The following is a 23,362-nucleotide window of genomic DNA, read 5'->3' on the forward strand; positions in this document are numbered from 1 at the left end:
TTGGGATTTCTTATGCCTTAAATAATAAGCAGAGCCCATTCAAGATTTTTCAGCATGTTCAGAGTTGGGACTAGGAGACCAATTACTCAGCACCGCCACTGCACACAAGTGCAAGTGTGACTATGGGTACCTGTTGTCAGGAATAGCAGTGCACAGATGCCCGGTGAATGCTCTTTCCCGGAATCTCACTGGAGGCACGAGCATCCTGACTAGCTTTCCATGAGAAGAAATGGTATGTAAAAGCATACAGTTCGCTCTCTTTTCTCAAGGGATTTAAGCACGTTATTGCTTTATTAAACCAAGAAGGTAAAGAGATTATTAATTGTGACTGCATAAGTAAGTATTGCTGTTTATCTTCTCATTTTTTTTCCAATCTCACTCGTCCCATAGAAGACCTTGTGGTTCAACTTGTGCTTAGGAAAGCCAAGTTTCTTTAGGCAGTTTCTCTTTAAACCGAGGTGTTAAAGACAGCTCATGAACATAAATGCATCGCATTTTACCTGGACATCTTTCAAGGTACAGCAACCTTGAACTCATTAGTCATGTCTCTAAGTTTTGGCCAGTACAGTGTCGAAAAGCGAGCACAAGGCAAAGGGACAAATATTTTAAACAGATTTGGGTGCTGAACTAATAGAATTCAGAATTTATTCCAATGGTTAAAATTATACAAATAATTTTCCAACAATACAAGCACTTCATTGGTATAATGCTACATGTTACAAATGGCGTATAGAAAACTCTGTTGTCCTGCCAAGACAGAAACCAGAACAGGGAGTTTTTCTTTTCACTAGTTCAGGTTTTCCTGCTGCTTATTCCACGCCTGTGGAAAGAGAGCCTGAGAAGAAAAGAGTATACCTGCTTTTCCCTATAAACCCTCTAATGGCTGCATAAATTCCACAGTTTTGTTTTCTTTTTTTTTTTCACTCAAGTCACTGAAATAAATCCCCAGCTTCTTTAGACCATCGGGCTTAGTCCAGCCTTTGTAATTAAAGGCATTTTCTTGGGCAATAGCCTCCAGTTGTCTCTCACTACCCTTTCATAAGCAGATGTTTAATTTCTTCATCCATTTATCCTGAAAGGAAGATGCTTAGTGCTCTCATCAGATCTGCAATTGTGTATCAATCAAAAGAGATGATTGATGCTTGTCATGAAAATAACTAGAATAACTTTGCCATAACTTATATTTAGTATCTAGAGAAAATTGTTTGTATGATTTATCTATGTTATACCCCATGAAAACAGTAATTTTGTTATGCTTTATTACCTAGAAATTCCAGTTTTTATTTTTACTGAGTTGTATATAGCAATACATGTACCAAAGCTGGCCTTGTCCTTAACATCACTATGAATGAATTTCTTTGAGAAATGCTGTCAGCTGTAAAGTTCAGAATATAATTATTGTTATGATGCCATCAGCTGAAATGGCTTGGCATTTCTGAGCCTCTTGTAAAAGGGAATGTGCAAGCAGTGACAGTCTTTGCTCATGGACTCTCTCAGGAAGTGTGGGTTTCCCATTTACATCCATATGCTCATGTATAGACACAGGAACACCCTAAGCAGTCCTAAAATTCATTAGATATGTTTTCAGTTATAAATCCGTAGTAGAAGGTAGAGAGTCGAAGAAGTAGAAACTGCTCCGGTTTTACTGATGTCATCAGAGGTCTGACTGTCTGAGTATTCATCACGTAACACGCAAGAAGCACAGTCACACGCATGTATGTACATAAACACCTCTCACATGGACATGCATAGTATGCAACAGAATTTTAGGCTTCTGTTGGTACATTTGAAAAGAAAGAAGCAAGGAAGAATGACTCCCATTCACTTTGACACTGGTGAATAATTACAGCTGTGCTGGAGTTCACATGGAAAGAGCAGAACTGCTCCTCTCTAACGCCTTCACCCTTACAAATATTTTCAGGATTGGGATTGATTTCATCCTCACTTGCTCCTGCCAATTAAGGAACTTAATTGATAGTCCTGATCGCAAATCTCCTTCAGCTGCCCTTTATGTGATGCAAAGTGGTCCAGAGGCAATTCAGTGTGGGATTCTCTGTGCTTTCTAAAAGGACTTAAAAGGTAGTCCCAGTACAAAGTAATTTAGGTTTCTGACTGAGCACAGTAGACATTTAACTGGTTCTAACTTTTCTGTATTTATTTGCTCTTCAGTGAGGCTGGTAAGAGTAATTGTGCTAATAAATCAGGATTGATTCGTGGGATTGCATCAAACATAACGCTGGCAGAATGCGAACAATGCACAGCTTGAAGTTTTGAGTTTTGCAGATCTTTGTGGAACTATAACAAAGTAATGGTCTTGCCCTCTACTTACACTGGTATAATTTTACACAAGGCTGTACACTAAAAAGAACCTGTAGACTATTCTTCAAGAGAGTCACTGAGATAAAAATCATATTCAGTTATAAGGTAACTGAATGTCCCTTCTTACAAGTACAGGTGCTACTGGGCTAAGTATATCTGAAAGATGGAAAAGAGTGTTTAACAGACTTATTAAAAAACAGACAGCCAAACACCTATCTTGTTTCTTATTAAACTATTTATGGCTTGGTTCATTTTGCAGTTGTTTCTGCACTGCATGAGAAACAGAAGGGTAACAGTGAATAAGGTAACATTAGACTGGTGACCTGTCACTAGTGGGGTTCCACGGGGCTCCATCTTAGGCCCTGTGCTCTTCAACATCTTCATAAATGACTTGGACTGGAAGGGATACTCAGCAAGTTTGCAAATCACGAAGAACTGGGAGGAGCTGTTGACTCCCTTGAAGGCAGGGAGGCCCTGGAGAGAGACCTCAACAGATTAGAGGACTGGGAAATCAAAACCATATGAAGTTTAACAAGGGGAAGTGCCAGATTCTACAGCTGGGATGAGGCAACCCTGGATGTTCATACAGACTGGGGAATGAGATGCTGGAAAGCAGTGCCACGGAAAGGGATCTGGGGGTCCTGGTCGAGGGCAAGTTGAATGTGAGTCAGCAGTGCCCTGGCAGCTCGGGGCAGCTGGTTGGCAGGAGGGCCAACCAAGTCCTAGGGGGTATCAGGCAAAGCATCGCCAGCCGGTCGAGGGAGGGGATTGTCCTGCTCTGCTCTTCACTGCTAAGGCCTCATCTTGAATAGTGTGTGCAGTTTTGGGTGCTGCAATATAAGAAAGATATTAAACTATTAGAGAACGTCCAAAAGAGGGCAATGAAGATGGTGAAGGACTCTCAGGGGAAGCCATATGAGGAGGGGTTGAGGTCACTTGGTCTGTTCAGCCTGGAGAAGAAGAGGAGACTGAGGGGAGACCTCATCTCAGTCTACAACTTTCTCATGAGAGGAAGGAGACGGGCAGACACTGATCTCTTCTCTGTGGTGACCAGCGACAGGACCCAAGGGAATGGCCTGAAGATGTGTCAGGGGAGGTTTAGGTTGGGTATTAGAAAAGGTTTCCTCACCCAGAGGGTAGTTGAACACTGGAACAGGCTCCCCAGGGAAGTGGTCACAGCACCAAGCCTGATAGAGCTCAAGAAGTATGTGGAATAGTAAGCCCTGGATTTGATCCTGCTCCCACCAGGGCTATGCTGATGACTTTGCTGAGCTTGGGCTCAGGCTTCCTCAGAGAAAGCAGGTCCCTCCCATCTCAGAAAGTCCATGTTTTCTATAGCTTGTGAAAACAATACACTCAGTACCTGGGCTCTCCTGTTCTATCTTGCACATTCCTACTGAAGTTTTTCTGGAACAACATTTTTCTTCGGAGCCTGGCAAGTGGTTTCCAAACATATATTCTGATATATTGATGAATAGCCTCTGTTGTCACCTGATGTTCTTTGTGTATCTGAAATAGTCTATCCATATCTGACTGGAACCCTAACTATGAATTAGGGTAAAATCTGGACTGAAAACTAAAGCACCTTGCTATATAGATATATTTGGTATATGTGCAAAATAAAATGCGCAGCCCTGGCCACTGAGCTAGTTCTTTCCTTCTGCAAAGTAAGATTAGCTCCACTTGGGCGGACAGGCTTTCTTACTGCATTTTCAGATGGGCTTTTGTCCTCTGAAGCCTTTTTAAGCATTTTCCTATGGAGGCGTAACCTATCAGATTTATAGCCAAGTGATCCTTTTCCCCTATGAGACATTTTTTCTGATTCCCTGAACTGCAATGACAGGATCAGTTCAGGGATTACAATGGATAAGCAGCTGCTGTAAGGACTAGAAAACAAACAAGGCTTCAAGGCCTGCTAGGCTGGCTGCTCCCAGAGCTGAGAAGTGCCTGGTTGTGCCCAGGAATTTCTTTTGTTAAAACTACTGAAGAATGAGTGGTCTAACACTATTATGCCAGGAATGTTCACAGAGCAGTAGGTTCTTTACTACCTATACAAACAATCTGGATCCCAGTCAGGCGTTATGTGATAAAAAGTGCTTGTAGATCACTGACGGAGTAGAAGTTATCAGTCAAGGCTCAAATGAAGTGCTGCTTCAAAAATAATGCTTACAAAGGAAAATTCCAGAGCAGATAATCAGAATCCGTTGGATCTGAGGGCCCAATTAAATTCCAGTTTCTTGCAAAGCACTTGGGAATGTGACATTTGTTTCTGTCAGTCAGGTTCAACAGAATTAAAACCATGAAAGGGCTCATAAATCAGCAACAGGCTCCTCAAATTGTCTTCTAAACAAGAAAGAGCAGGGGAAAATAGCCAGTCATTGGACAGGTGTACAAGACAGGATGACAGCAGATGGACAAAAGGAGTCCTGGGAGACAGAGAGCAGGTAGTAATACTCAGGTCACTGTAGTACTACCATCCCAAATATTCCTCTTTTATTTGTTGATTACTGTAATAATTTGCAAATGACTAGTGTGGAACTGTGAACCTGCAAAAAGATATTTCTGGTCTTAGTCACTGAGTTGGGATCAAAGATTTGTGGCATCTCTATAAAAAAATAAAGTATTTATAAAAGCAAAGGACTGCAAGAGAAAAATCTAAAATTTAAGATCGATGCCTGTGATGGCATTACAGTAGCAGCCAATCCAAAAATTGGGACAGTGCTCTATAGCTAGAAAAATAAATAAATAAATCCATGAGTTTGCACTTGAATTGCCAAAGAATTTGCTGCATTTAATTCATCACAACCATACGAAAATGTTCCTCAAGACTGCTATGCAATATACTCATCATCTTACATAAATGTCAGTGGAGCTCCACAGTCATTTATCCCTGTCATACTCACCATCATGTTTACCTCAGTGGTCTTTGGCACAGGGACTGTACTAAAGGTGTTCAAGGGTGTGGGGTGGTGCTGCTGGTGGGAAGCAGAGTTACCAGGGTCTTATTTTCTTCCACAAAGAAAGAGAAAGAAGTGATGTAGGAACACACTGGAGACAAGATTACGTATGCATGTATACATACTGATGGCATCTCCCAGCTGCTACTACCTCTGTCAGTGAAAACCAGAAACTGCCATCTCCTGCCTCGAAAGAGCATCACTCTCAGTTCCCCACCTGCCCCATTTTTTACAACCTCAGACACATGTTGGCCTAAGAAAGGGTTGCATACAAGCAGTGCATGATGCACAAGAGTTTTCTGAGAACTTGCTCTGGAGAGATGGTGGCACTGTGGCCCTAGAGTGGCAGGGTGATGGTGGTGGCGCAGGGGACCCTGCTCTGCCTGGCTGAGTCATGAGGAATCAGGGCCAGAGCACCTCCTGCTGCTTTGAGGCTGGGATACAGCTGATCGGACTTCGTGTATTTAGGCTTCTTTATTGCTTCTTTACTGTGGATGAGTTTATTGGTTGAACACATGCAAGTTCAAGCAATTTTACAGAACTAACAGCAGACAAATTTTAGTCTGTAGAGCTGGCTATTTTTACTGGCAGTGCAGGTCTACATGCTATGTTTACCCCATCAGGGAAAAAAAGCAATATTCTGTCACCTAAAAGTTAACAGAACCAGCCAATGAAGGAATCAATTTATAATAATGATTAATAACAAAGCACTGTGGGCAATGGAGCTACAGACTAAAACTAATTTGTGGAAATTACTCAGCAAGTGATTATGACTAATGTGATTTGCCTTTCGGCAATTCATGAAAAAAGGTTAAATGTGTGGAATGAAACATTCATTATCCATTATTCCCTCAGTATAGGCAATGGCATTCATACTGTAGCAGAGCCTATACACTTCAGGCAGATTTCAGGAATTATATGGACTCTTTTTTTTAACTTAAAAAAAAGGGGGCAAATATCCTAAGGAGCTCCAGATGCTAAATTTAAAAAGTCCTGAGGGACTATGCCTCATGTAAAAGTGTGTGAGTTAACTCTGCAGCTTAAATATTGGTAGAAGAGCAGTCCCGTTTGAGATCAAGAGGTTTCCTCAGGAATAAAACCATTCAACCTCTTAGACAAATTTTCTTGCTTGTGCTGAATTTAGACTGCCAGTGTTACTGAAGTTAATCACTGTGGGCATATTCTAAGATACTTCTAATACATCAAGACATACAGCCAAGGTGATCTTTCAAGGATGTCTCAGTGCAGGTTTCTGCAAATGCATATTCAGGAAACCATTCCCTTTGTGTTGGACACTCTTCCCAAAAGGGACAGACCTTGCAGCTTGCTGACCTCTACAGCATTGGCTTTAGCATAGTAAAAGGCAGAACTCTCACCACTTCTTTCCCCACTGCCCCAGTGTTTCTTTCGGAAAGAAAACAGCTAAAGCAGACTGTAAATGACAAAATCTACTCAGGAAAAATCATCAGTAAGAGCAGTCATTAAGAAACTGGTAGATAAAATGAGTGAAAAGATACAATGCTGTTCTTCCCAGTGCCTGTTTATTTTCTTCATGATTGTTTTCCCTTTGTCCAAATCAGTGGGCAATAAGAAAGGGTATCTTTGCATTTGCTTTACTTTCTGCCTGACACCAAAATTCATTGCTTTGTAATAGGATCATCAGGATGATTTTCTCAAACTTCTTTGTGATAAAGCCCTTCAGAAGGATATGCTCACTTGAACTGAGGGGAGAGGAAGTTTTCTTTTAATTTTTTGAAATATGAAAGGTAGGTCAGAGGGAAAGGCTAAGTCACTCTGCAGTGTAAATTTAAAGGCAGAAGGAAACGACTGAAATGAACACAGAACACCATGAGTCTATAGGAAAGTTCCCTCCATCAGACACAGTGAGGAGGAAACCTGGGAAGCCCTCTCCCTTATCAGAACAGATGGTCTGTTGTATGCAAGGAAATCCTGCAACAAGAATACAATCCATTTGTGCAGAATCTACTCAGTTTTTGCACCATCCTGGGAATTTATTCAAAATATTTACGTTGTGCATGGATCACTCTGGGGGTAAACCGGGCTCCCCAATTTTGCACAGTAATTCCTATGTTTTTTTGGGTTGGCTAATGAGGACTAATCCTGACTTCACTGGAAAGCGTAACTTTTGGTACCTTTGAAATACACCTCGTCTCTAATAGATAAACTTGCCTGAGTAGAGAAACAGGCCTGAATTGAAACCCAAGTGCAGGTATCCTTCTCATTTCATGAACAAAAGTGATGTAACTTTTATTTTCACTGACTTTTCTTGTTCTTATAATACTGACAATGGAGAATACTATCAGGCCATATCACAACTCAGGTTGAAAACTGAATTTTGCTCAACACTGAGTAACACAACAGAAGGATCCCATGTCTTGAAAGGATCCTGGTTCCATCTTTATTTTTCCCTTGAGGAGCAGAACATTTGAGTAATATAACAGTTTGATATTAATTTACTTCTCAAACCAGAATAGATTCAAAGGAGATATGCCTTAAACCAATTCTGATTTTCTGACTCAAAAATGAAAAAATCCAAAGTGCAGTCCTTGTAATTATACCAATTTGTATATCTCTGCTGACATTTCTGTTCATATCTCTATTGTCTGTCAGGCATACAGTGCTAAGATAGCATCAGCACTCTATCTGTAGAGTTTTGTTTGTAGCTTATTTTGCACTATTGGGGTTTTTTTTTTGGTGCAGTGCACTGTCTTCTATTTTCTCCTGAGCACATATTCAGCATGGTGCTTAAAGACTCATAGTCTTTTGAATTTTGAATTTTCAGCTTTTGAATTTTCAACTCTGGAAGTCTAGGGGCAGGAGAAGGACAGAGGAGACTTGACATGGAGACTTAAAAATTGCAAAACTCTAAATACATGGTTCTGAGGAGCTGATGACTTGCAGCCACTACTGACGTTTGCCAGTATTGTAGGGACTTGGCACCTCTGAGGATTGTCATTGTTTATCCACTTCTTCATGAGGGAATAACCTGAGATTTTGTGTGGGGGAGAAGATGATAAGTAATATTAAACATATCCATTACTTGTTAGCCACTCAGGTGTCTCTTTCTGTGTGACTGCATGCAGATGGGCAGTGAAGCAGCTGCAGATGGAAGAGCCCTAAGACCTGACATGCAGCCAAACCCAGCCTATGTTCATGAAACCAGGTGTCACTGTGTTCTCTCTTTTATTGAGTCTTCCCTTCAATCTCCTCATCTTAGTGCCTCAACAGAATCAATCACTTTCTAATTTAGTCAGATTCCAATGCAGTTTGCCAAAATTTTATTTTCCTGCTCTAAGAGTTACAGCATACAATTATTTATTCAAGTTTCTACTGCTCCCACTTTGATGGAATTGGGTGAAGGAATCTCTTTCTGGGAGCCTAAGGGAGCTCTGTAATGAGAAACAGTTGCAGGAAGGTGAGTAACCTTTTGGCTTCGCAGGGTTTGCAACATGAGGAGAAAGGAACAAACACATGTGCTCCCTCTTTATGTTCCAGCATCCAGGGGGAAGAAATTAAAGCAACATCCAGCTTCCACATGTATTTCTCGGGTTTATGGTTAGATTTTTTTTTCCTAATTGGGAGTAAAAAAATTATCCTTTTTAGGGTGTTACAGTAATATTCACAGGTGAGGGTCAGGCCCTTAATAAGCAGTGTAGAAGCAAATATAAGACAATATTTTTTAGAAGAGTTGGACATTACAGTGCCAAGTGCAGTAATGCAAGGTATCATGACACTACCTCTGCTGAACATTGAAAGTTTTCATGCAACATGTCCACAGTTTGGGGGTCTTGAGAATGGGATTTACAAAAGACAGCATCTTGAGTGGGGAACGAACTGAACACAGCGTCAAGAAATGCGGATGTGAAGAAGACGGCCTCAGTTTTTCTACTTAAAACTAGTAAGGTGTCAATGTCTTGACTGCAGTCACACAGCTGTAATCACAGCAGCAAGCTTTCTCCTGAGCTGAGATACCTAAGGTATCTATCCTCTTTCTTAAAAAAAATGGTAGGAAGAAAGCTTTGTCATAACTGAAAGGTGGAATGTTTTTCAGAAGGGTGTAAGAGCTATTATAACATCTTCATTTTGGTTTATTTGGTATGTGGACAGAGATTTGATGTATGTGTTTCCCAGATGTTAACTACTGGACTAGGAAATTATATGCACCTTCTTTTTTTCCTCACTGAGAACACAATCATTTATGTGACATTTCAGCAACAGAGACAGAGATACACCACAGACTGCCTAACAGTTTGGTGAAATTGAAGGCAGTGAGCAGCCCAAAGGTTCTGCACGTGCTCCAAACACTTTGGTACAGCTGGTGTTCTGCTGTGACCCAAAACTGTATGTCATAGGAATGATAAAGTTACCAACAAGTTCCTTTGTCTATGCCAACCAGACACAAGGAAGGCTTGAGTTTCTGGGCCAAATGACATTAGCTTGTGCCTCTGGTGCCTATAAGGTTGCCCTTCAAACTCCTTTACCTTCACAGGTACAAGGAGAAGCCAACTGTTGCCTGCTGGGGTCAAGCAAACATGAGCTTACACAGGGGAAGAGACAGAGCCTGGGACACACATTCAAATCCTGAAACAAACAACATAGTGATCCAGTTGTTACTTCCCTTGTTCTGCTCTGGTTAGGCTGTGTTTTGGCAACTCTTGACAAGGCTCATCCCTTTTCCCCTGTGCCTGGGGGCAGCACATGTGCGTGGCACAGTCCTTTCCACATTGCCGTAGGGGCCATAGACCTGGCTTACAGATACTCCCCCATTCTCTAAGACAGTGGGCCATGCTGCTGTGGAAAGACTGCCTCTGCCTTCGCTAGCTGTGCCAGCAAACAGCATGCTGCAGAGTGCTCCTATGCTGCACTGCTACAGTGGGACCACTGCTTTACATTTACATCTGCAGGAAAAGGCCAGGGAAGAAAGATTTTGGTTTGCTGACACTCTCTCAACTGCCTCTAGAAAATTATTCTGCCAGAGAGATTCCCAAACTGAAGCCAGTTCCTCTTCCATATTCCTGTGTGTATTCACAACTTGAATTAACTCAGTGTTTTAAATAACACCATCAGTCAGATAATGAAGCATGCAATTATGTATGCTAGAAAGAAATGGAAGAGAGAAGAAAGCAAATTTCTGAGTGTGGTTCCTATATTACTTTAAGTCAATAAGTCTTGTTAAAATTGTCAGGCATAATGAATCTGATTCTTATGCTATTTTATTGGGAAATTAGGAATTTAATGGGCAAAGGCTGCTTTGAGATTATAAAATAACTTGAAGTGCCAAGTGAAAGGCAAGTCAGTTGAAGACTACAGTCTTCAAGAAGATCAGAAAAAGAAGATGAAAATAATCAAACTCACCTCAAGTCTGTTGAATGCAGCCCTCAGGATCTGTGTTTCCCTCTCGCTCTCAGGAACAACTCGTATGACTTTATCACTGCCAATAACAGAACATTAAATTGATACTTTAAGGCTCTTTGCAGCAGCACAACGTGATGGTAAATAGGTTCAGACAGCTACAATAATTGTGCTCTTTTTCAGCATCTGCAAAATGTCAGGTGAACTGGAACTCTGCTTCTAAACTTGGCACCTTGGATTATGCACTTCCATAGAAATTGTTTACTCTTTATAGATCAGTGTCATCTTGACCCTCCATTTCCATGTAAATGCTTTGTTCATTCCTTCTAGGTTAAACCATTCAAGCTGACATCTTCCATACTGAGTATCTGCCTCAGATCAAAACTACTGTTTTTTTTTTCAAAGCAATTAATCTGTTTCTGAGGAAGAGATTAGGTAAAATACATTGCTTTTTCTTGTTTAAATCTTTAATGGGCTTTGAAAAGTCCAGTGTTGTCATGCATTAAATAGGGGACAATTTTAGAAAAGAGGTGATCTTCATATCAGGGCATACCTTTTGGTTTATCCATTAAAGCTTGCACAAATTTCGTGAAGTAAATAGCTGCTCATACATGTTCAGAAGATTTTAGGTAATAGCAGCTGGTTTCATTCACTTTCTTTAACAGAAACTGAAATAAGGTAGCTTTAGATAAGATATTAGGAAGAAATTCTTTACTGTGAGGAGCACTAGAACTGGTTGCCCAAAGAAGTTGTGGCTGCCCCAACCCTGGAAGTGTTTGAGGCCAGGTTGGATGAGGTTCTGAGCAACCTGTTCGAGTGGAAGGTGTTCCTGCCCATGGCAGGGGGGCTGGAAATATATGACCCTTAAGGTCCCTTCCCATCCAAACTATTCTGTGATTCTATGACCTTTGGCAAAGAGGAAACAGGAAACTGAATGACCATTCAATGACTACCATCTATGTAATGAACTATGGGAGGCTGGAGACCACAGAAAATATAGCAGCTGATCCTGTAACTAAGATGTCAGCCATACACAAGAAGGCTGACATGGCCAACGTTGATTCTGGAACTTTCCTACCTTTTCAGGTTTTTAATTTGTACTTTTGATAATCCTCTTTCAAGAGACCTTGGAGGTCATGCATATCTTTATTTCTACAGTTCTATCCAATAGCCAGAATACCTTTTAAATAAATTATGTACAGTTTCTGCATTATCTGGGAATTTTACACTGTAGAGTTTCCCTTGACATCGAGATGTTGGTCCCATAAATATACTGTGAGCTCTCCTATTTCACTGAAGCTTCTGAGTCTGATGAGAAGACATTTGGCTAACTAGAAAGACCACTGGTGAGTGTTCTGCTGCTGGCCTCACTGTTTTAGGGAGGGTCCCAAGCTGCTTCTGTTCTCAGCAAGCAGGTGCCAGGTCTTGCCTTTGGTGTACTGCAGTTTCTGCACTATCTGGGAATCATTTCCCCTTACCCCCATTCTTCTTTAGTCTTTTCTCTACAGTCAGCATCTGCTCTCCTTTGTTGGCCTCTGATCCTTCTTTCTGTCTTAGCTCTCCAGTTTTGGTTCCCACCCCGGCTGAGTTTTCCCTGCAGTCAGGTCCCAAGCCTCCCAACTCCTTCATGGCCTTAAAGTTTTTGGTCCAGTTAGACTCCAGGTTATTGTTGCAACAACACGGATGTAGCCAGGGATGTGGACCTCAGTCTTGGCTGCTGTTGACCTTACTTGACAAATGGTTTATGCCTCAGAAAGATTTCTGAAAGCACTCTTGTAATTTGGCAGCTATAAAAATTTAGGGGAAATTACTATGCTTCCAAGACAAGTTTAACCTCCTGTATAGGAACTTACACAGAAAAGAATAAGCCTCTTAGAGCACTACAACTGCTACATCTTTTCAAGGAAAATAGATACTTTTAATTTATCATACATACAATAGTAATATTCTTTCCCATTACTCACTTCTTTCAGAGTATTAAATTGCTGTTAAGAACAAAATGAGTAAAAAGAAGTAATGATTGCTCAGGACATGTGAAGTCAAAGTAACTAATAAAGATTCATTGGACATTTATGGAAGGATTGGTACAATCAACATATAAAAACCAGATTTTAATGAAATAAGTAGCTAAGCATGTGTTATGCAGCTGTAATGGAATTTCAAAGGAATGGATATCACTTAGGTATGGTCTCGAATTAATACACATCACTCTAAACTGTCTTGCATTAGCTCAGTAACTCTATCATTTCCAATGTGATGAAAAACCTGCCTGAAAAAAGAGGAACACTTGATTACACACCGATCACTTGACACATCGTTGGGAAATGCCTCAAGATGTGTCTAGGTCTGCTGCTAGAGAGCTCAAGCAAGCAGTTTAGCATACCTGCTAATGTTAGTATTTTATTAAAAGATGGTTAAGCCATTACAAGGCACTTCCAATTTTTGTGCATGCAAGTTGCAGGAATAAACTGAATTCCTGAGAACTCTCTGCTAACACCCACTTCTGTAACCTGGCTAGCCAGTGGATAAGCATTATACATTCTTCAAAAAAGCAGATACCAAATCTGACTTTACTGCTGATATCTACCAATCAAAGAACAGTCCTAAGTTAATTTTTTAGTTTTACAGCTTTCCTAGTTACATTTTACATTAAAGAAATCAAATGATTACCTTAAACTCTGTGCAATACCCATTGAACTCAGGGTAGAAATGCAAGAACCTACCCACTATTTAAAAGCCAACAACAAAATCTACCAGATCATGGACTAATGTGGTTGCTATATGGCAGCTGTACCCCAAACACTAAGGACTACCCCTTGGTGAGGTCCCCTGCCATCCTTCATGTTGAGATGTTGAAGAAAAAGAAGCAAGTGAGCATATATACATCTAGGGAAAGTTGTGTTGCCTGCAGACATATGTCAGCAATCTGCTGATTTATGCAGCTGAGGTTATTTTTCTAACCATAATGTCTCTAAATCTCTTTTTTGAAGGCTATTTTTTTAAAATTTCTAAACAAACAGCAGGAAGGGGTATATTTTGTAGAAATTAATACAGAAATTTACGTCCACCATGACAAACTTTCAATTTATCCCTAGCAACTAGGCTAATAGAATTTAAAGCTAGGATTAAATGAGATCTTTAGAATTTTGTGTAAACACAGTTGAAAGCCTTTGCCAAGAGCAAAACACAAGCTTTAGTAAATGGACTGACTGAATGAGAGTAGTGAGCAAAGAGTAGAAGCCAGACGGCTGATGTCCCCAGGGACAGCCTTATGTCTGAGCAAAATGGGTGACCAGCTGTTGACCAGCACTGACATGCAATGTCTTTTTTTTTTTTCCTTCATTACCCTCTTATATTTTCAGGAACAGCATGAAAAATTACACAGCTGCTTTTGAAACACAGAATATACTACATGGCTTTAGGAAGGGTGATACTCCCTGACGCCAATGGAGACTAAAACCTATTGGTTTATATCTTTGGCTTTTTCATTTACTTCTTTTCCATTTACTTCATAGTTTTAGTCATCTATGAACAGACCAGATGGATTCAATGAAATCATTCTGCAGCACATCTATAACTTCTTTACTGATGGAATTAGTAGCTCTCTCTCATGAAACTTCCCTGCTAAGTCACATGGCATGAACTGCATTTATGTAAATTCCTCATTTCCTCCAGGAAAATCCTTCTTATTGTTTTATTTTCCTGACTAATGTGAAGCTTAATCAGATCTCTGCTCTCCCATGGAATTCAATAAAAGTATGTTTACAAAGGCTTTACAAGTATTTTAAACACAGTTTAAGGAATTTGATTTGCTATAAATCAAATACCTATAGAAAAATAGCAAAGAAAATAAATCCCCACTTATAGGCATCCATTCCTAATAGTAGAGGAGGGACTATAGTTCTTGAGAACAAGATGCCTTAGTTGTTGCACTTAAGTGGTTCAGTAAGGCTGAACAACACATCTGAAAAGAGCTACAACATGAGAGCCTCTTGTCAACTCCCAATATGCCATAAGATATCACTCGCGATGAAAGATCAATAGCTTCATTACTTTTTCTCCACTAAATTCTGATAGTCAAAAGGTTAAACAATATTAAAATATTAATGTTTTTTCCTCTCTTCATTACTGGGATGAAGAGTTTTAGCAGGGACTCAGTCCTGTTACAAAATCAAGTGACTTAAATATGGCTGGGCTTCTTCCCAAGACCTGATGGGGACATCTGGAAAGAGAATTTTACAAAACTTCCTGAGCCCTTCATTATGGTTTTCTGTATTACAGCAGATGCTGATCCAAACAGAAGAGAACACCATTTGTATTGTCTAGATAGCAATGCTTATATTTTCTGCCTTTTAGTTATTAAGGCTGGAAAACTGATGCCATTCCTAGTATAAGGAAGAGCTAGATAATCTATAATTTTTAATGAAAAAGACATGCTTGGGTATTGCAGGCAGAAACGCTGAGGAGGCAAAATATGTTATTGCATTATATTTATCAGTATAGCACAGATGACTTCTTGGAAAGCTGAACTTTTATGCAAGTTGCCTGCTAATTCCCAGGCATGGGATATCTGATTTTCACGGATTTTTTTCAGGTGCAAAAAGAGTTTCTTTACCCAAGCAGGAAACCTTATGGACTAAAGCAATGCTGTATTACTAGCACTCTTCCTTTAAACAGTTTCATCCCAGAAACAGATGGTATGGAAAGGTGAATGTCTGCAAATATTCCAGTTTTCATTCCAACTAAGGAACGATGCTTTTCCAAGCAAAGTTGGCCTCCAGTGTCTCAGAAGCACTGGATACAGGGCCACCTCGCTTAAACACAGCAAGTGGGAATAAGTTGCTTCAGTGCATGCCTCTCTCTCAGAAAAAAAATCCCAACTGTGTATAGTAATGAATACTGTCATGGCTTCACCAAGTGTCATCCAGTTGTGTGCAAATAAAAGAGAGTAAGGAGGCAGTGATTCGGGGCAAAAAAAGAAAAGAAATAGCAAGACCAATACACACCTAAGACAAACAAACAGACCAAATTAAGAAAGTGGATAACAAGGAGATATTGAGCTAACTCAATATCCGGGGGAGGCTGCAGTAATCTGCTAAATGAAACATCATGTATACTTGTGCAAATTCCCTTCCTAAGAAATGTATTGTAATTACATGTTTGCATGAAGCAGCTGATGATCATTTAGCTTGGACGTAATCCTTCCAATGGCATACTATATGAAGCACTGCCACTTTTACAGAAAGGATCATCATCATTCTGCTAACAAATCATTTAAATGAGCTTCTGCCATAAGCCCCATCTACTTCTTTATTCCCATGGCTCACATATTTCTCCAGTGAGTTGGTCTGTGCTTTGTAGGGAAGAAATGAGTAGACGGTGATGCTGTTAGGCCTGGAATGGGCCTGACAGTACCAGGATGCTCATCTGTCTGTCTGGGTGCTCCTCCACCCAAACAATAAAGCTTCCCTCCATCCTCCCTCTTCATCTCGACTGCAGAGGCATGTTGAACTTGTGTGGTGTGGCCAGACAAGCTTGGTTTAATGTCCTGATTAGGCAGTAGCAAATAATCACTTCTCAGCCAGTGCCTCTGAACAGACCTGATTAGATCTGCTCCAAATATTTTACTCCTTTTCTTGTTCCCCACACTTGTACCTTGCTTTCTCTCCTCATCTCTCAAATAAACAACTCAGCCTTAATTACTTTTCCTCAATTGGTCCCAGCTTTGTTACATCTGTACCCAAAATGGATATTTCTAGGTAATCTCAGGTTCATATGATATTACTGACAGGATTGCCTAGATATTGTTGCCCACAAAATGCCCCCAGTATTCCCTTTTCAACTGCCTGTGGAATTCAACCATTTCTCAAATACCCCCTCCTTTACCTCCTGCAAGATCCAGTTGTCCTTCACAGTGCTCTCTTAATTTTTTTTCAGCTTCTCACATTGTCATATCCAGTAATTTCTCATGTCATATCCCATAGTTTATCCATGCCCAAATCACTTAACCTCAGGCCAGAGTCTAGTCTACATGCCTGCTGGGCCACGTCTAGAGCTCCCATCATGCTGAAAGTCCATACAGAATCTCATACACCTTTCTGAACTTTAAAGCTACTTCAGTTCATTCTAAGCTGCATGTATGTTTTCAGACAACTGCAGCAACTGTTTCTAAATTAAGTATCTCAGGACTCCGTGCAGCAGATCTGTTCTTGACCTCAGCGAAATCAGCAAAGGAATCCAATGTTTGAAAGAAGTTTGTTACAGAATTTAGATATCAAGAGCAGAAAGCTGAGGGGGAATAATGGTTCAGTGTTAGAGGCCTACGTTAGACGTCTTGTACTCCAGCTTCCTTTAAGACCATGAACAAACTATCACAGACCATCTACCAATGAGATTAAGAGCAGGCTTGGCAGAAGGTTTCCTATACTGAGCTCCATATGCTTTATATCCACATTGTTGGCTGCCATTGATGTGTGAAAACCACACACTGTGTATTTGGTTAGAGATATTTGCTGGTGGATTGGTTTGTCTGGTCCCTCTCTTCCCCATCTGTCTCAATGGCCTGAGAAAGAGTCTGGGCTCTGTCCTGGTAGGTGTGCTTAAAGCACGGGTAGTTGCCAAAGCCTGGCATTCAGCCTGACTCTGAGTGCACGCCTGCCTGTAAAGCACGGCCTTAGAGCTATGTTTAGCTGATGGTGTACACATGGTTCAGCTCCCTGCCCCTATAACCAGGGATGACATCATCCTTTAAACTTGTGGGGATATTGAGAGAATAAATAAACTCATGACTTTTAAGCTTGCTGATGTCTTTGGTAATGGGAGCAAGGCAGGGACCATAGATGGAAAGCACTAAATACAGCTTTCACAGAAGAACAAAATTCTGCAACTCTTAAAAGTCTTGAAGCATTGTGCATTTACTCCATAGACTTCAACAGTGTTGAAAGAAAAAAGCTTTTTCACCCAAAAAGTTAGTATTTTCCACATCTTCAACTTTTTCTATACATGATAACATGGATAATTTGGCAAAGTCTTGTCTGTATGCAAAGAGGGTGTGCAGAGAACCCTTATTTTTCAAGGTTCACTGAAAAATTAGTAGGTATAGTACTTCTTTCTTTTCATGCTTTTCCACACACAATGAATTCACATTTGTAAAATAGTGAACAGCAAAGAGTCCAAACAAGAGATGCCCATGCTCTCTTGCTTTGGAGACAGCTATGAAACTGTAAAATATGCTCAAAGGTTGGAACTAAACCTCATCTTGCTGTTGTTCAGTCAAGCTACAAACCTGGAAATATGAAGTACTATATTTTCAATGAAAGCAGTCTTCTACAATCTTTAATGACAATTTTAAACTGGTTGTATTCTGATAAAATTGCCTAAATTATCACCACTGAATACTAAACCTTAATATTTAAAATTGATTTACCATATAACCCAGAAGTAAATAAAATAACTATTTTCTGATACTAATAAAGAGCTTACCACACACTAGTGTAAGGTCTAAAACCTTCCTTTAGAATATTTGAAGTTTGTAGAAAACCTTTTAATTATAGAACACACAAACTGTGTGGACTTCACTTTTTATGAGCTACAGTTTTACTTGACCATGACCTTTACTTAATCTGTACTTGCCACAGCAGGCAAATACCTGCACATTTTCAACTCTGTGACAACCACTGAATAGGATATGCAATTTATCTGCCTTAACGACTTCTTCTCAAGGACCAGACAATCCTTCAATCTTTAAAAAACAGAAAAGAAGAAATTTTAACTTTCATTTTCTTAAGATATGCTCTTCACTCAAATTTCTATTTATTTTTCTTTTCTTCCCTCCACCCCCAAAATTTAAAGAGAATCTCTATAGGCAGCCCAGAAAAAAACTTGCCTAATTTGTTATATAGTTTCCTTTAACAGCAAAGAGGAAGATCTTATTATCAGCAGGTCTTTTCTAACAGTACTCTGTTCCTCTCATTGTTTGCAACGCATTCAATCCAAAATTACTTCCATCTTTGTAGAAATAATTTCACAGAATAAGAGAATAATTTTGTTTGATGGGATATCTGGAGATGATTTCATCAGATGTCTTTGTAGCTATTCTCTTCATCTGTTCATGTTTTTTTGCTTTCAAATATGGACCAAAAGCACTGTGTAAACTTTGTTACTCCTTTGAAAAGTCTCCTATAAACTCAATATTATGGTCCTAACACACTAGAGCTCACAGTCATCCTGTGGCTGAATAGTACATTGCTATTTTTTTTCTCCTTGATCCAACCCAAGGATTTGCAGTAATAGGGAGAAAATACTGAATGAATGATCTCAAATGTATGATCTCAAATTTGAACTATTGCATTTCACTCTGGTTCTTTTAATTCAGTCATTAAGTCCATCAGGTTTTTCTAACACATTTCTAGAACCCTTCTTGAATAAATAACTTCAGAAAATAACTGGAAATAAAAACTTTTTTTTTTTTTTTTTAGGTAATGATAATTCAAGACAGAGAATGAGGGTTGAAAGCGTGGAGCAATTCCTGTTGCTGAATGGGACCAAGTCTGGAAGTATTAGGTTATTCCTGGCAGGCAATCTTTTTAGCTCAACTTAAGGCCCTGATCCTCAAGCTCCATGAATGTACAAAGGTTTTAAGCATTAGGAGGAGGAAGCCTGTATTCATTATTGTACTTAGCCCTGAAACACAAGTAACTTGTAAGCGTGCATCTGTAAGTGTATAAAAAAAGAGATCAGAGGAATTGTCTCATACATATTTTAAGTGGTAAATGTCAAGATGATGAGCTTGTATTTAATTTAGGACTTATCATTAGTGTTTTCTATGCATTTATTCATTTATGCAAGTTACAGCAAGAAAGATGAAAATATTTATGGAGTAAAAAAATGTTATGGTGTGAAATACTGCTGCCAGAAGATGTCTGTAGCATGTTAAGCTTCCCCAAACTATTCCATCATGACTTATTACCTAGTTTGCTTCCACACAGTGATTTTATATTTTAATTCACAGAAAGTACACCTTTAATATCAATGGCTAAATAAAGGACAAACAGGACATGTCTCTCCAGAGTCTTGCAGGACAGGATCCATGGATTTCAAAGCTGGGGAATACACCAAATTTATTGAACATAGGAAAATTATAGAACCATAGAATCAACTGGATTGGAAAAGACCTCTGAGATCATCAAATCCAACCCTTGATCCAACACCGCTGTGGTTCCTGGACCACAGCACTAAGCACCACATTCAGTCTCATCTTAAAAACCTCCAGGGATGGTGAATCCACCACCTCCTTGGGCAGCCCATTCCAATGTCTGAATCCTGGGTCTACTTCTCTTTTTGTTGTTGTTACTACAGTAGGCTGGTGTACTTCCACTGATTTCCAAGAGTCTTGCTAGGTTATGCAAGAAAAAAGCAGCAGGTTTTTTTTTCCTTTTTCGATACAGCACAATCAGCTATTCCTGTGTTTCAGATGAAGGTAATAGAGACCTGGGTGCTGAGCTGTTCATCAGTTTAGGATGCTATTTTGAAAAAGAAATTGGAAGTCTGCAAGCGCTAAGCCCAGGAACAATTATGTGTGACATTAACTGCTAAATCCTACCACAGCAGATGACTGAGAGTCTCACAGGGAGCCCTCTTATTTTCCCCACAGGGACATGAACAAGGTGACAGTGTTGACCTGAGATGCAACACTCTGTGTTCAGGTAGGCTGTTTCTGACAATGGAGATGAGGAGAGTCCCTCAGCAAAGGGACACCTTGCACACCTAGATTGATGTCATGACTGATGTCATGTATTTGCAAACTTCTCTTCAGTCTGTACTGCAGAATATCTTGCCATGAACTGAAAATGATACTGCAAGAAAGGAGTAAATTTAATATATATAAAGCAGAGATGTAAGGTAGAGCCTTTGAATTAAAAATGCCAGACAGTTGGTCTCCGTGATCACTGGTACATTGTGTCATTTTTGCTTTCTACCAACTGCCTTGAATGAAGGGACCAGTGAGACAAATCTAGCAGTAAGTCGAGCTGCCTGCAAAACCTACAGTTATACTGGGAGTATTTCCCAGTTTAACGCACAACCTGGATGTATATCGACTTCAAGCTGAATTCCAGGTACCTGCAATGCACTGCATTCAACCACCATTTCCCCGTGAAAAGATGCAAGGTGCATGTCATTGATGAGAGTCTGTGTATGCCCTGGATGCAACCTACATTGTTGGGTAATCAATACACACAAATGCACTTTTCGTTTAACACTGTCAGATTTTGTGTAATAAGACGTTTTTAAAAACTCAGAGGTGTTTTTGGATGCTTAATTATGCACCAGGTTTTCTTTAAATCGACTTTAATAAAAATTAAATCTGAAAATAAAAATGTTTAATTAAATTTTCAATTAACATGGAAACCAAATGTGAAGCAGAAGAAAGAAGTAATTTTTATGAAAAATTTTTCATTTTGCTTTAAAGAATCGTGCACTGAAAAGTGCAGCTGCAATTCTGCAGCATGTGTCCTTCAAATTGCAGGGTATTTACTGACCCATCTTTCCTTACGAAAATCAATCCAATTTCCCATTAAGTATAAGCAAATTAAGTATGCATGTGCCTGCAATAGGAAGTGTTATTTTACTAACCGCTGCAGATTTTTAATGTTTACATTTTCATAATATGCATATAGAGGCCAGATTTATTTATTTTTTAATATGGGAATTCAAAACAACACTTTGGAACTAGTTGTAGTACTACAAAGAGCAACCTTAGGATTCACAGAATGTTCTCTCTTAAGGACCACTTTTCCATGGTGATTAATTTATAGAAAAGTTTTAAAAACATTCCATGGTGGGACACTTTTAGCATATAAAGAGGAAAACACTTATCCAGCTGCTCCATGCAGCTTTATGGATGCATGTAGTCTTTTTGCTTATACATGCATTTAAGCTGTTTTCAAGCTCTGTAACTTTTTTCCCAGCATTTTTTTTAGAAACACAGGGTTTACATCCATTTGTTTCTGATACCATATGAGTTACTTGATAATCTGCCCAAAGCAAGGAAACAGCCCCTCTGGAGAGCCCATGCTGCCAGCTTGGGTGTGTGGCCCTCCCTGTCACATTCTCTGCTCACAGAACAGCAGCTCTTCAGATGACTGCTTGCAGCACTTCTATCAATATTTTGTCAAAAGCATAAATAAGACAGATAAGAATAAAGACAGAAAATACATGTGGAACCAACTCTAGGACCTGCATGTAAATATGCAGTAAAATTAACAGTACATCTAATTGCTTGCAGGATCTGAACGTCAGGAGGCATTTGAATATATCAGTAGATTAAAAAAAACAACAGCCAAAAAGTGTGTTTAATGTGATCATCATATATATCTTCATTACTTATTTTATAGGCTGTGAAAATGAGCACAATAGGCACATGAAGTGCCTTTGTTTTGATAATCTCCATCTTGAACATACTGGATATTGTTTGTTTACTTTTTAGAGAAGGGGGAAAATGGAGGTTTTGTTGGTGGTTTTTTATTTATTTATTATTTAAAAAATAACGTGACTTTATGTATCAGCAAGGGACTTTCAGATGCACCCATGGAAAGCCTGAGGTCAACTGTATTTAAGAGTAGGGATGTGAAAGCCAGCCAGACTCACTTTGCTGGACACGGGGCTCACTTTATAAAGGCTGTGCAAGACTTTCAATGGCTTTGCATTTGTCTATCCCATCAGGATACTCCATTTTATCCTTCTGCATTTTTATAGTAATAAATTCAGGTTCCAACCTGGTACAGGGTTTCTCAGGGGCAGATTACCCATGCAACACTGCTATCAGTAGGGCTGACATCTGTGCCGGCCAAGCATTTGTTAAGATGGGCTGCCATACATTTCACTGTGCATTTGGCTGGATCCAGGCTGTTTTATTTTCCAGTGTCAAAAGTAAAAGATTAAAAAAAAAACCCAAACCAACAAACAAAACTGATAAATAATGTAGAGAATGTGGTGGGAAAGAATTAGAGAGGAGGGCCTTCCTGGCCAGGCTGCCTAGAAAATGAAAGGTGATCCAAGAGAGCTCTCTGATCATGATGTGACTGCAGCTGCTTCTCAGGGCAGTGAATTTCTTAAGTGGTATTTAGTCTTTTCTTGTGAGAGGCATTGTGTAGGCACATAACCCTGTCTTAATCCCTAATGATGTTCTAATACATACATCGCAGTTCTTACACATACTCAACTACGTGTCTTGATAAAAAGAGATGTCAGGATGCTCCATTAAACACGTTTATACTAGATGGCAAGTTTGCAGTCTCACTTAACAGCAAGTAGTGGATGGGAAGGAAGTGTATAACACAGCCACACATAAACAAGATAGCTATGCATGATTTGATGGATCTGTATCTTTGAACTTGCTCTTGATATGCACATCCTGACTCTCCTTTGATCTGGATTTTCCTGAACAAATTCTTTTTCTCTTGTTCCTCAAACCAGTCCTGAGTATCATAGACAACTGACCTGCTATCCTGTCACTGAAAAATGTACCTATAGTGCTGAAGAAAACAAAAGCACACCAAATGCAGACTGCTATAGAAACACAAAATCAAACTGAAGGCTTGGGGAGGGATATAAATATTTTAGTGGAAATGAAATTAATTATTCTCTGAAGACAGCTCCTGTAAGGCAGCTGCACCATCCATTAAGGCAATTATATTCTGCCATTTTTATAAACT

At 39.6% G+C, this 23,362-nt stretch overlaps 1 protein-coding gene across 1 annotated transcript in view; it reads right to left on the minus strand.

The window, feature by feature from the left end:
* The window catches only part of CPA6 (carboxypeptidase A6), an 80,744-nt gene that overhangs the window by 33,975 nt on the left and 23,407 nt on the right, over positions 1-23,362 (minus strand). The window contains exon 2 of the mRNA XM_017812388.1: positions 10,653-10,728. Coding sequence (XP_017667877.1) covers positions 10,653-10,728 — 76 coding nt within the window. The remainder of the gene's footprint in view (positions 1-10,652; positions 10,729-23,362) is intronic.

This window comes from Lepidothrix coronata, unplaced genomic scaffold (genome assembly GCF_001604755.1).
Source record: "Lepidothrix coronata isolate B3197 unplaced genomic scaffold, Lepidothrix_coronata-1.0 Scaffold36, whole genome shotgun sequence".
In the NCBI taxonomy this organism is placed as follows: Eukaryota; Metazoa; Chordata; class Aves; order Passeriformes; family Pipridae; genus Lepidothrix; species Lepidothrix coronata.